Source organism: Bos indicus x Bos taurus, chromosome 17 (assembly GCF_003369695.1).
Source record: "Bos indicus x Bos taurus breed Angus x Brahman F1 hybrid chromosome 17, Bos_hybrid_MaternalHap_v2.0, whole genome shotgun sequence".
In the NCBI taxonomy this organism is placed as follows: domain Eukaryota; kingdom Metazoa; phylum Chordata; class Mammalia; order Artiodactyla; family Bovidae; genus Bos; species Bos indicus x Bos taurus.
The window spans coordinates 12534755-12546408 of NC_040092.1; the positions used below are offsets into that span (position 1 = coordinate 12534755).

The following is an 11654-nucleotide window of genomic DNA, read 5'->3' on the forward strand; positions in this document are numbered from 1 at the left end:
AAAAGGTCTGATTTTTTTTCACTCCTGTTTTTGAAAAGAAGCCAGTGATTTCATTAAAAAGAAACATTTCAAAAATGACAATTTCCATCTGAAAAAGCCACAGTAATATTCCAGGAATCTACCGAAAGCACACGGGGTAGTAAATCAGAATTCTTAATAAAGTTTGCTTAATAAATTAACTCTCTACATAGGGCACTTCCCGCCCCCTCCATGCGAGTGAAGCAAGTTTGGGGAATTGGTGCCCCCAAGGAAGTCTGGGCAGTAATTTTTGAATGAAAGGAGTGCAGAAACAAATAAACATACATACAAATAACCACCTCTTCTCTGCCCCCCCCCCCCAAAAAAAGTTCAAAGAGATGCAGAAGAAGAGACCAAGCATTTGCAGAACTGGAGGAAAAATCACCGGCTTGGTCCTTTGTTTGGATAATGTGCAAAGGGGAGTCAATGAAGACGAGAGGAAAGTGGTGGGGGAGGGTGTGAGGTGGGGGGAGAAACAGCCCCGCCTAACACCAAACAGGGGCCTGGGTGGCCTCAAGAGTCCCTTCCTCCAATTTTACATTTCAGGATCCACCACTGGAATTATCTCCAGACTTGGCCCTAAACAGAACTGGGGCATCCTACTTGGTGGGCAATATTTTTCTCCTTCCTTTCTACCTTCTCCATGTTTGGGGAGGGGGTCTCGGGGACCAGTGGGGTCTCCCTGTTGCCGCTGTACTATGATTACAACCACCACAGTAAAGACCAAGAGGGGTCTGCAGGCACCACTCTCTCTCTCTGGAGCAGGACCAACCAGAGAAGACGAGCATCCTCACGAATAAAACCGAATGTGTTATCTGGTTGACGCCTTGCAGTTTGCAGCCGCCGGGAGGCTGGTAACGCTAATGTTTGTCAAAACGTTCTAGAGCTATACCCACCGAATGTGCTAACCGCCGCGTTTCCTGAGCTGAAAAATCTGGCCTGGTTTTTCCCCAGGATCGCGACACTGAGCGGCAGAGGGAGTCTCAGTGTCTTTGATTATTTGCATGGATGACCCTGGGGCAGGGTGCTTGGGCCAACCCTTGAGATCGGCCTGGAGGAGCGGGAGGGGAGCGCGGCCCGACCCGGCCGGGGGAGGGGCGCAAAAAGCTCGGGACCCCGCGGCTTCCCGACCCCCGGGCCGCGAGGCTCTAATCTCCGGCCGCCGCGGCCCGGCCGCCTCCCCGGCCGATAGCGACGCCGGGCCGGGCGGCGTGGCGACAGAGAGACGCAGCGGGGCCCCGCGGGCCGCCGCAGCCCCCGGCCGGCGCGGCCATCGTCCCGGCTTAGCCAAATTGCTTTGACGGCCGGGGACAGTGTGGAGACATCAGCGCGAGGGCGATCTAATGGCCCTTAATTTCATTAGGGCGGCTTTGGATTCCGAGTCCGGAGTTTAGGGTGGGAATGCGTGGCCGCTGGGGAGTCCCGAGCCGCTCCTCCTCGGGCGCAGAAAGACCTGCAACTCACATGGGCGCCGGGCGCGGGGCTGTGCGCGCGCCTTCCCTAGGGGTCTACCCCAGCGCGACCCCAAAGGCACACCCAAGTCCCCAGAGGGAAAGCTAAGGAGCCCAGACCAAGGATTCACGGAGGCCCCCCACCAACGGCTCCTAGCCTCCAGAAGGATGCGGTCCCGGGAAGATGCAGGCAGGTCCTTTACAAAATGGTCCTCTCTCTGTTGTTTAACGTAAAGCCTAGCTTCAGCATGCTTTCCCAAACCTAACAGCCCTGGCGCCAACCCCCACGCAAGCTGGAGAGTACACCTGGCTTGGATGCACCACTAGCTGGACCCTGCCGGCAAAATACCCGGTTTAAACGCAAAGGAGGCCCCAGTATTTTGCCCAGAAAATACCCACTCTGCCCCTTTGCAATCTCTTCCTACAGCGTAGAAAGGGAATGAATCTTCTTCCTTCTCTCTGCTCTGCCAGAGTGGCCAGTCGGGTCTCACACCAACTCCGTGTACAGCGGAACTGAAAGCATCAGTGAAGAACCTGTGGTCCCCTTCCACCACTGGACCCTGTCGGCTCAGGGTATTAGCCCTAAGGCCTCAGGAACCTGATTTTTCATTTGAACCTTCACAAACCTTCCTCCCTCCTGACCAAATGCATCTGCACCCAGGCCCCTCAGGTCCCCAAACTGGGATCATGTGTTTGTTGATCTTCTCTCTAAACAGAGTGGCAGGACCTGGATCGCTTCTGGAATTAGACCTAGCCTCACATCCTCCTTCCCCAATACAAGCTGTGTGACCTTAGGCAGGTCATCTCCCCTCCCGCGAGCTCCCAGTTATAAATGCTTTATTTCCATCCTCTTCTCTAAGCTGCTCTGAGGGTCAAATGCCCTGAGATGGGACTACCTCAGGGTGGTTCCACCCCCGACTCGTTTGGTGGAATCAGCAAACTAAAGTTTCTGAACTCTGAATTCAAAGATTGTGTTCTGTCCTGGTAATCATGTCCAATGAAGAGATTTAGGGACGTTTCCCCCCAAATCCATGTTCTGTTGGTTTTTCTTTGGGGAACAGAGAATGATATCCTATAGAGAATCTGCTGCTGCTACTGCTAAGTCACTTCAGTCGTGTCCGACTCTGTGTGACCCCATAGACGGCAGCCCACCAGGCTCCCCGGTCCCTGGGATTCTCCAGGCAAGAACACTGGATCTCTAGGAGCTACATATTCTCTTGAAAGGCAGGAGACTACACCCGCAATATCTTGCAGTTTCAGGGGGTTCCCCCGGCCCCTGTCTCTTAGGGTCAATCCAGATTCCAGGTGTAAGAGCCTGATCTGGGCTTGCCCACTCTGGGCATGGTGGGAGGAGAGGGAAAAGCTGGAAACTGGAACAAACAGATAAACCCAAGAGTGTCAAGCTCAAAGGGGCTTGGGTACCAGAGTTCGCCTCTGGGGGGGTTGGTCTCCCCATCTATAAAACAGGAAGCAGAGGGCCTAGGGTCTCCCTTTCATCTAGATCATCCCAATGATAAGAGGGTTTGGAAGGAGGTAGGTAAGGCATCGGCTTCCCTGGTGGCTCAGTGGTAAAGAATCCACTAGCCAATTCAGGAGATGTTGGTTCCATCCCTAGGCTGGGAATATCTCCTGGAGAAGGAAATGGCAATCCATTCCAGTATTCTTGCCTGGGAAATCCCATGGCTAGAGGAGCCTGTCGGGCTACGGTCTGTGGGTTCGCAAAGGGCTGAATACAACTTAGCGTCTGAACAACAACAACAAAAGGTAAGGTATAAGGCTCCCACTGTGGTCCAGCCTTTGTGATCTGTGCCGAGTAAGTACCCACCGAGCTAGAGGGCCCATGTTTTCTGCAGGACTGCAACCAGTCCCTAATCACAGATGGGGCTGAACGAACAGGAATTCCAGGCCCGGAATGAACAGCTTTAGTCACCCACAACCCCTGTCCCTCAGCAAAAGCAGGTTGGCTGGATGCTGGCATCAGAGATGCAGGGTGAGCCCCAAGCCAGGAGAACCAAGGGACTCAATCACCAGCCAGCCGGGAAAGACACACTCCAGAGTGTGGATTAATGGACAACAGGAAGGATTGCCAGGGGCAGATGCCTGAGCAGGAGAGAGGGGGAGAAAGCCAGGAAGAATTAGAAGGTGTGAGAAATAAGAGAAAAGGAAAGAGAGATGAAAAAGAGGCAAGGAAAGGGAAAAGAAAGAAGGCCAGGTCAAAAAGGTAGAGGGAGAAAGAGGCCAAGGCGTTGAGATGGAGCAAAGAAAGAAGCATGGGTGGGCACAAGGAGCCAGGAAGAGAGAGAAAGTTCTGGAAAAGAGGGAGAGGAGGGGGAAGGTGAGAAAGAGAGGTGTGGACCTGCTGATACAAGAAAGGACCGCGGGAGGTACTCACATGCCCAAATGGGTCCAGGTGGTTGTTGGTGAGCTTGAGTTTCTGGAAGGAGACGAGCTGCCGCATCCAATGCGCCCCCGTGGCCGGCGAGTCCGGGTGCACGTAGAGGCGGCCCGGCATGGCGGGTTCCGCTTTGCCCGTCACAGACCTAGACCAAGGAGAGGCGCCACCCGCCTAGACTTAGCGCACCGCGGTGCCGGCTGCTTCGCGAGCCGGGCGACGGCTGCTGAATACGAGACAGATCTGGAAACGGCCTGACCCTCAGGTCTTGCTCGGGAACCTACAATGCCAGATGCCCAGAAAGCCTAGAGCCGGTGTCCAAGTGAGCGTTCCCCCCGCCCCACACTCGACCAACTGACTGGCTCCTTCGCCTTCCACCTAATTCCTTCCCCAGCACCAAGGGCTCCATCTCGCAGCATCTCTCTGCCCACGAACAACTGGCGCATTCTGGAAAGCTTGGATGTGCACAAAAGTCTCGGGGAAAAAAAAAAATCCTTGCGGGCTTTCCAAAGGGGCTTAGTCTTCAAGCCTCTGCACTCTTGGCAGCTGGGAGAGCAAAGTACCCAAAGAATGAACCTCTCCTCTCCTGCCTGTTTAACTCAAATACCCCGGATGGATTTTGCAATTTCATAAAACAGGCATGTTCAAAGCAGGTAACTCATAAAAAAAAAAAAAAAACTGTTAATGGTTTATGCCCCCTAGAAATAGCTCCAACGCTTGGGAACAATACCCTGTGTAAAGATCCACAAACCCTCCAGTCCAGCAACAGACAGCGGCACTTTACTTCCTCTGAGCCTCAGTTTTCCCATCTATAAAATGGGAGCTACTGGCTGCTCTTTCTTTTTTTCAGGGTGAGGTCAGGAGGATGCAGAGCCGTGGGCAGCAAAAACCTCTAGCACACAGTAGGAGCTCAAAACAACGTTTATTGGTTCGGTGGGGAGAGGGAAGTTGGGTTTGCACGGTCCACCCCACCCTTCCCACCCTGCTACTGTGTTGCCTACCATTTATTATCTGCGAACTTGTATCTGTGGTCGTCCGCGGGAACGATGTCCATGAGAAGAATGTACTTCGTTTTGGGATTCAGGCCGGTCACCTTCACTTTGTAACTGGGAAACATCCGCCTAGAAGGGGCGGAGGCGGAGAGACAGAGACAGGGAATTAATCCAAATATTCTGAAGATCGCATCCACAAATTTTTATGCAAAGAATCGACGTATCTTTTAAGAAACGGAGGAGATACGGTGGCCCCTGCTCCGCACTTGCCAAGATCCAGCCCAGGTTTCCCTCCAAGTTATGCGGAGGAGAAAGGTCCGGAGCTGAGCAAGCAAGCTGGGACTACACCTATCTACCGGAGGAAATAGAAACCAGGAGGAGAGAGCTTCTAGAGACTAGTTTCAAACAGGGCCAGAAAGGGACCCCGCATTTCGATTCTTGCTAAATGCTCCTTTCAGAGCCAGACACCTATTTTCTTATTCGGGGGCAGGGAAATGCTTATTAGGTTTAAGGGCGGAAAAAAGTGGCCAGCTTCGCCCTGCCAGGTGCTTTGGCCCTTCTGCGCAGAGCTGCCCGTCACGTGAGCACCCAGGTGGGTGCGCCCTGGGACTGCCGGCGCGTGGGTGCCCACACAAGGTGCATCCTGGCCCCAGTCCTCTGCCCCCAGGGTATGGCTCAGCGCGTGACCTCTGACACGAATCTCGACCAGGAATTCATTCATAAATGTTTCACCGCTTCTCCAAGGCGCTGGAACTCTAACATGGAGAGTCTAAACGTTTTGCCCCTCCGCGAAGAAATTTGGTTTTGGAAGAAGCTGATCCCTGCGCGAGATCGGGTGCTTGGAAGGAGGTTCCGCAGCCCCGAATGCGCCGTGGCCGCTCCCTCTCCGCGTCCAGGCGCACTCCCGGGTCTCCATCCCGCCTCCGATGGAGGCCGCCCCGAAAGCCTTCCCAAGGCCGATCGGGATTCAAGAACCAGTGGCTGGAACCTGGCTCGCCAAGGGATGGCGGGAATGGGTGAGGGAGCCCTCTCCCTCGGGCCTTAGAGCCTCGCCTCACAGTGTTTATCTGCCCGAGGGAGCGAGCCTGGAGGCGGAGGCGCAGAAGGCTTCGCAGGCCTTTTATAGTTAAATCCCGTCGGCTCAGGCTGGGGAGGGGGAAAGGAGGCCCCGGCCACTCTTTCCTTCCTCGGCGGCGGAATGGGAAGAGGACTTGAGTTCTTTGGTATAAACAGAACGCGCCTCCTAGTTCACTGGGGCCGAGCAGGGGAGCAGACATTGTTTAATTTCAAATAATAATAAATGTCACTGTTGTCAGTTTATTGCGGGGGGCTTGGGCTGGAGAAGCGGTGGGCGTCTGGAGAGGCGGCTCCATCCGCCCCCTTCACACACTCGGTGGCTCGGGCCTACCGGCTCCTCGGCTTCACACGCAGGCCGGGGCTTTCTGCCCCTTAAGGACGAGGAGGGCCAGTCCAGCATTGCTAGGGCCGCGGGGGTGCTCCCAGCGCCGGGACGCACGCCCGCGCGCACCCAGACGCTGGGACACCGAGCAGCACGACCCTCCTACCCCCTCCCCCAGAAGTCTCGCATTTCTAGCTAAAACTCTGCGAGCTTTTAAGAGGAACTCTGGGGGTGAGTGTCTTGACGAAACTGCCGTGTTTATCGGTGTCTGTATATAGAGCCCGGCCGAGCCCCGGTTCAGTTTCAAAGGCTTCGCCTCTTTCTATAAACAATGAAAGAGGTAGCGAACACACTCAACGATTCCGAGGTTTGGCGATCGGGTGCGACCCTGGAACCGCTCCAAGGTCAGGGAGAATGGGAAGGAGGGTCTGGGCGAGGAATCAAGTCTGAGATCCCATGAAACCCAAAGCCCCCCTCTCATCTTTGTGTGTCTCGGCACCTTTCTGTTTTCCCGTGGGCTCTCCCATCTCATCTCTTCTTTCTCTCATTACTGATCCATCCAGAGAGCATGGCCTCCCAAGCTCTGGGTCTTCTTATATAGGAGGTGGAAGAAATGCCCAGTTTCAAGAATCAAATCTTTTAGGTACTTTATTTCTCTTACACTGATGGCGATCTCTGGGGGAATTCGCTATGCCTCTTTAACCACAATAGAGTCAAACAAAATATATTCATATTCCATCTCTGTCTCTCTCCTCTCTTTGTTTCTATTCCCTCCTTTTTCTGATCTCCCACATCTTTCTTCATCTCTACCACAAGCTCCCTCCACCTCCTCCACAGAGGAGACCATCTCACCTGCCAGCCTTGGTTATGATCATTTCTGTGCCCACTTCGTGGAATTTCAGCCACAGTTCTCTTTCATGAAGAAACACCTTGATCCCTTCCATGCCCTATAGGAGGAGAGAAAAGTCACACAGAGAAGACCTGGAGACAATGAGCCTTCCCTCCCCACACACCCTGAAAACACAGAGTTTTCTCCTCCTTCCCCTTCAAGCCAGTGGGCTTATAGGCTGAACCACTGCCCCCAGTCCCCAGCACTGTCTGGGCTCTGGAGCAGCCCCTGCCCAGGAATTTGTGTGTGTGTGCTCTGTCCAGGAAGGTCTTAACCCCATGGTGCAGATCTGTCTCATTCTAATGCCACCAACATAAGGCTAGAGGAAAAAGAAAACCCCAACCATCAGGGCATTCCAGAATGTGCATGGGGAGGATGGGGCTGAGGGGAAAAAAAAAAGAACCAATTACATTTTAGCCAAGAGGCTTCCTTTAAAAGAAAAAGGAAAAGGAAAAAAAAAAGCCTCAATCTCGAAAAACTCACTCAGGATATTCCAATGTAGGCACCCAGATGTCCACACAAAAACACAGATGTGAGAATACTGTATATGTGTGTGTTTAATCTCCCTATGGTGGTGCATATATAGACATAGGTGAAATTTAAATTTTTTAATGTTTATATATTATAATAGGTTGCCACAGTCCCAAACAAAACTTAATTATCAAATCTCAAATATCTCTATGAATATGCCTCCTAGGCTCTCCTCCCATCCAGCTTCATTCACTTCAAACTGTTTTGATTCTGGGCACAGCGATTTAACATCCCTGGTATCAACTACAAGTTTTACAAAACTGATGCATATATATATACATACATATGTCTTCATTTTGCAATAACTTGGAAACGTCTAATAGGTAGATTTGTTTTTTCCTGGAAGAAAACCTCTTAAGTTTCTGAAAATGCGTGCCCTCTGCGACGCTACAAATATAGGGGCATATTCCTGAGATGGGAAGGGCAGAGGAGAGAGGCGATGGAAAAGCCAAGAACGCCATCGAAATCCCAAAGAAGGGTTTCAGCTACGTGCAAGTATCTCTCCAGGTCAAGACAACCACTTCCAGCCCTCTGACACCCTATTTAAAAATCATCAAGGTCTACAGAGGACGCCTTGAGCGCCCAGGGCGCCCGGGTGAAGGGCGCAGAGCGAGAGGCGAGGCTTCACGCTCGGCTGGGGCCCAGCTTTCAGCCAGGCGAGCCCGCGGCTCCCCGCGCCCTCCCCTCCCAGCCCTTCGCGCTCCCCGCCTGCCGGCCCGGGCCTCGCCAGTTCTCCAGGCCCCGGACGCCAGACAAACGATGCGGCGCGCGGGGCTGGGGCGGCGACGCGGAGGAGGCAGGCGGAGGCGAAGGCTAAGGCAGATCTGAAGAGGGGTCAAGCCATCGCTCATGCCGGCCTGAAGCGGCCGCTGACCCGGCCCTTAATGAGGCGTTCAGACCGAGTTTACACCTCGTGCAGCAGGAAAGGAAGGATCTGGACCCTTGTTCGCTGGCTCCAAAGAGCCGGATCTTTATGACTCTCCTAACCACTTCCACTGATTCAAAAATCCTATGGCCATAAAAATAGTCGTCACAATACAGCGGATAGAAATACACTGGCATTTGGGGAGGCATGGCAGAGAAGGGTGGAATTGAATGGGGATAAAAAGAAAAAGGGTAATTATGCCCCCGCTTCCTCCTCCGCCTCAACCCCTGAAAAGAGGGGCTTTGGCTTCTGCAAAGGGCCCCGAGGCCCTTCTTACCTGCTGGGTGAAAGCCGCCTGCGGGGACGACGGGGACTTGCTGGGGGCCCCTAGCGCGCTCTCGGGTTTGGAGTCACAGGGTAGATCCTTGGCGTCTGGTTCCAGGGGTGTGTGAGCCAGGCCAAAGCCCTCGTCTGCGTCGGCCATGGTGATCCCTGGGCCCTGCGACCGCTCGGGGTCCTGCTCTGAGGACGGGAAGGCCAGCGACAGACAGATGAGAGGGGGGCGCAGAGAGAGAAAAAGAGAAGGTTGGAAGCACAGTTCTGGTGACAGGAGGGGGCAGTTACTAGGCTGCCACTCGCGGTTTCCAGCTCGCAGCACCTCCTTCCCCCGCTGAAGGAGGCTGCAGAAGGTCCCGTTATTCTTAGCATTACTATTACTTTATGACCACGCACATCCTCTTGCGAAAGCCCCGCGTCACAGCGGGAGGAGGCGAGGCCCGCATCTCCGCTGCGCAGGCTCCCCCGCGATAAGCGAGCTGCCCGTCAAATTTGTCTGGACTTCTGGAAGAGCCAATAAAGATAAGGCCTGGGTATTTTTGGAAGCCATTGGGTACTAACCCAAAACAAAACAAAACACAAACCTACTGCCCTGAGAATTTTTTCTCTTCGTCAAATTACAGGAGGCCAGCAGAGCCCTGTTGATGAAAACTGGCAACAGGAGTATTCCCTGCAGTAGCCAAAATGCCTGAAATAACCCGCCTCTTGCAAAAGATCAAAAACAGGAGAGGAAAGATCCACAGAAGAGGCCAGGTCCTGAAAATTCACGTTCATCAGTTCCGAGCCTTAAACTTAGAAGTCCTTTAACATTAAGAGTCCTCCCTTTCCCCCCAGTCGTAAGCAACGTGAAAAATAAAAAAGGAGTCAAACAGAAAGGTCGAGAAAGCGGTCGCGCTGCGGTTCGTAAGGAGGCGCGCCCGGGTGCCCGAAGCCAGCACGGGGCCGCCGGCCTCCGGAGCACGTTTTTCTCGGCTCTCCAGCCCCAGCCGGGCGTTTTGTCGAGCGGCCTGACTGAGGGGAGCTTCTCCGAGCTTCAGCCGGGCCTGGTTCGCTGGAACTGCAGGCCTAAGCTTGGGGCTGGCGACGGCCAAAGCGGTTCCCGGATAAGTCCTGAGCTTCCGGCGTTGAACCCGCCACTGAGATCCGACGCGAGGCGCCTAATGGCCCAGGTTTTACAGGCATGTGAGGTCGGAACACGCAAAATAGCAGCTGCAGAAGGGTTCAAGCCCTGAGGAGCCTGCCCCATACTCTGATCGTCTTCCAATCTCTTCTACGTTCCCAAGTAGGGATTTCCTCCCTCAAAACCCGGGAACGCTGGGAAGGAGGCGCAAGAAATGCCGCCCCCAATTTTAGCAGCCGCTCCAGCGAAAGGCTGGATCCCACTCCCCCGATCTGCCGTGGCCGGAGACCCAGAAATGGTACGGAGGCGATCGGCTACTAAGCACGATTTCCAAGCCGCCTCCTTCACCACGCCCTTGAGGTTCGGGGGAGGCGGTGATGGGAGCCCCGAAGCCGGCTCACAACAAAAGAAAGCGGTGCTGGCGTCCCCACGTGCGCTCCCCTGCACCCGCCGGCCGCGGGGACAATCCCAACCCGAGCCCTGGCCGACGTTCCGGAGAGCTGGGGGGCTGGCGGGCCCGAACGAGATGCGGTTTGACAGAAGCAGGCCGCGCGTCCTGCAAACCTCCACGCCTCTCCCCCAGCCTCGGCTCCACGCGCCGGGCAGCTCCGGGCCGCGGAAAATCGCTGGCGAGCCAGGCCCTGCAGAATCCCCGGGCCAGGCTCGAGAGCCGCCTTGCGCGCCTCCCCGAGCCGCCTCGGCAAGCGGGCTCCCTCCCCAGCCTCCCGGGCCATCGGCGGAACGGTTACCTCGCTCGGTGAAGCCGGTGCATTCACCACATTCCTTCTGACTCCTAGCAGGGAAGCCGGCGGCGAGGCGGGGGCGCGGGCATGGTGGCTCCGGGGTCTACGGGGGAGACTGCTTCCCCGGACCGGCGGCAACCGCTGCCTACAAAGGGAGCACCCACCGCGGGAGCCTCGCCGCAGCGACTGCCCACAATCCAACACACACCTCCTGCGCCGTGCGCTCACTCTCCCTACAGGCTTCCAAGTTGTCAGGCGCCAGCAGGGCTCTCAAGAACGCCAAAACAGCAGCCTCCCGGAGCACCCCCAATCTCGGTGCCCGGTTCTCCCTTGCACCCCCAGGGAGGGAAAGCTGGGAGACAAGAGGGAGCCTGGGAATGGCTGAAGTCCTTGCTGAGCGCGGCTTTCAGGGTTAAAGTTCCGGAATCCGAGGTAAGAGTCTATCTCTCTCTCTCCCCCTCTCCCCCTCTCAGAAATACAAGCCGACTCAGCTGAGCTCAGTGACGTTGGGCTGCCTTGATGCTTGCAGAGTACTGAAATTGCCTATCCAACTCGCTCCCACTGCACGCTGCCTGCCTCTGTCTGTCTCTTCCTCCCTCCCTCTCTTCCTCCCCCCTCCCTCTCCCATCCCACTCCCTCCCCCAACCACCTTTTCCATTAGATTTCTCGAACACTCAAATCACAACACGAGTCTCAAACCCAGACCTCGAGAGCACCCCCCTCCTTCCCACCCCCTTCCCAACCTCCATCCATCTCGGCTTCTGTGAGCGCGGCTCGGTGGCTGCAAAAAATCCTGCACAAATCATCGCAAACCCGCTCGCCTTCTGCCGGGGTAAATAATCTCGGTGTCGCGGGCGGTGCGGAGAACGGGAGTCTGAACGCACCAAGCGTGCACACACCCGCCGAGAGCCTCCTCTG

At 55.2% G+C, this 11654-nt stretch overlaps 1 protein-coding gene across 1 annotated transcript in view; it reads right to left on the bottom strand.

The window, feature by feature from the left end:
- The window catches only part of TBX5 (T-box 5), a 51285-nt gene extending 39935 nt beyond the window's left edge, over window positions 1–11350 (bottom strand). The window contains exons 1-5 of the mRNA XM_027566687.1: window positions 10743–11350; window positions 8875–9059; window positions 7105–7199; window positions 4863–4982; window positions 3862–4009 (exon numbers count right to left, since the gene is read on the bottom strand). Of these exons, the coding sequence (XP_027422488.1) occupies window positions 3862–4009; window positions 4863–4982; window positions 7105–7199; window positions 8875–9021 (510 nt within the window). The 5' untranslated portion in view covers window positions 9022–9059; window positions 10743–11350. The remainder of the gene's footprint in view (window positions 1–3861; window positions 4010–4862; window positions 4983–7104; window positions 7200–8874; window positions 9060–10742) is intronic.
- Between the last annotated feature and the right edge of the window lie 304 nt (window positions 11351–11654).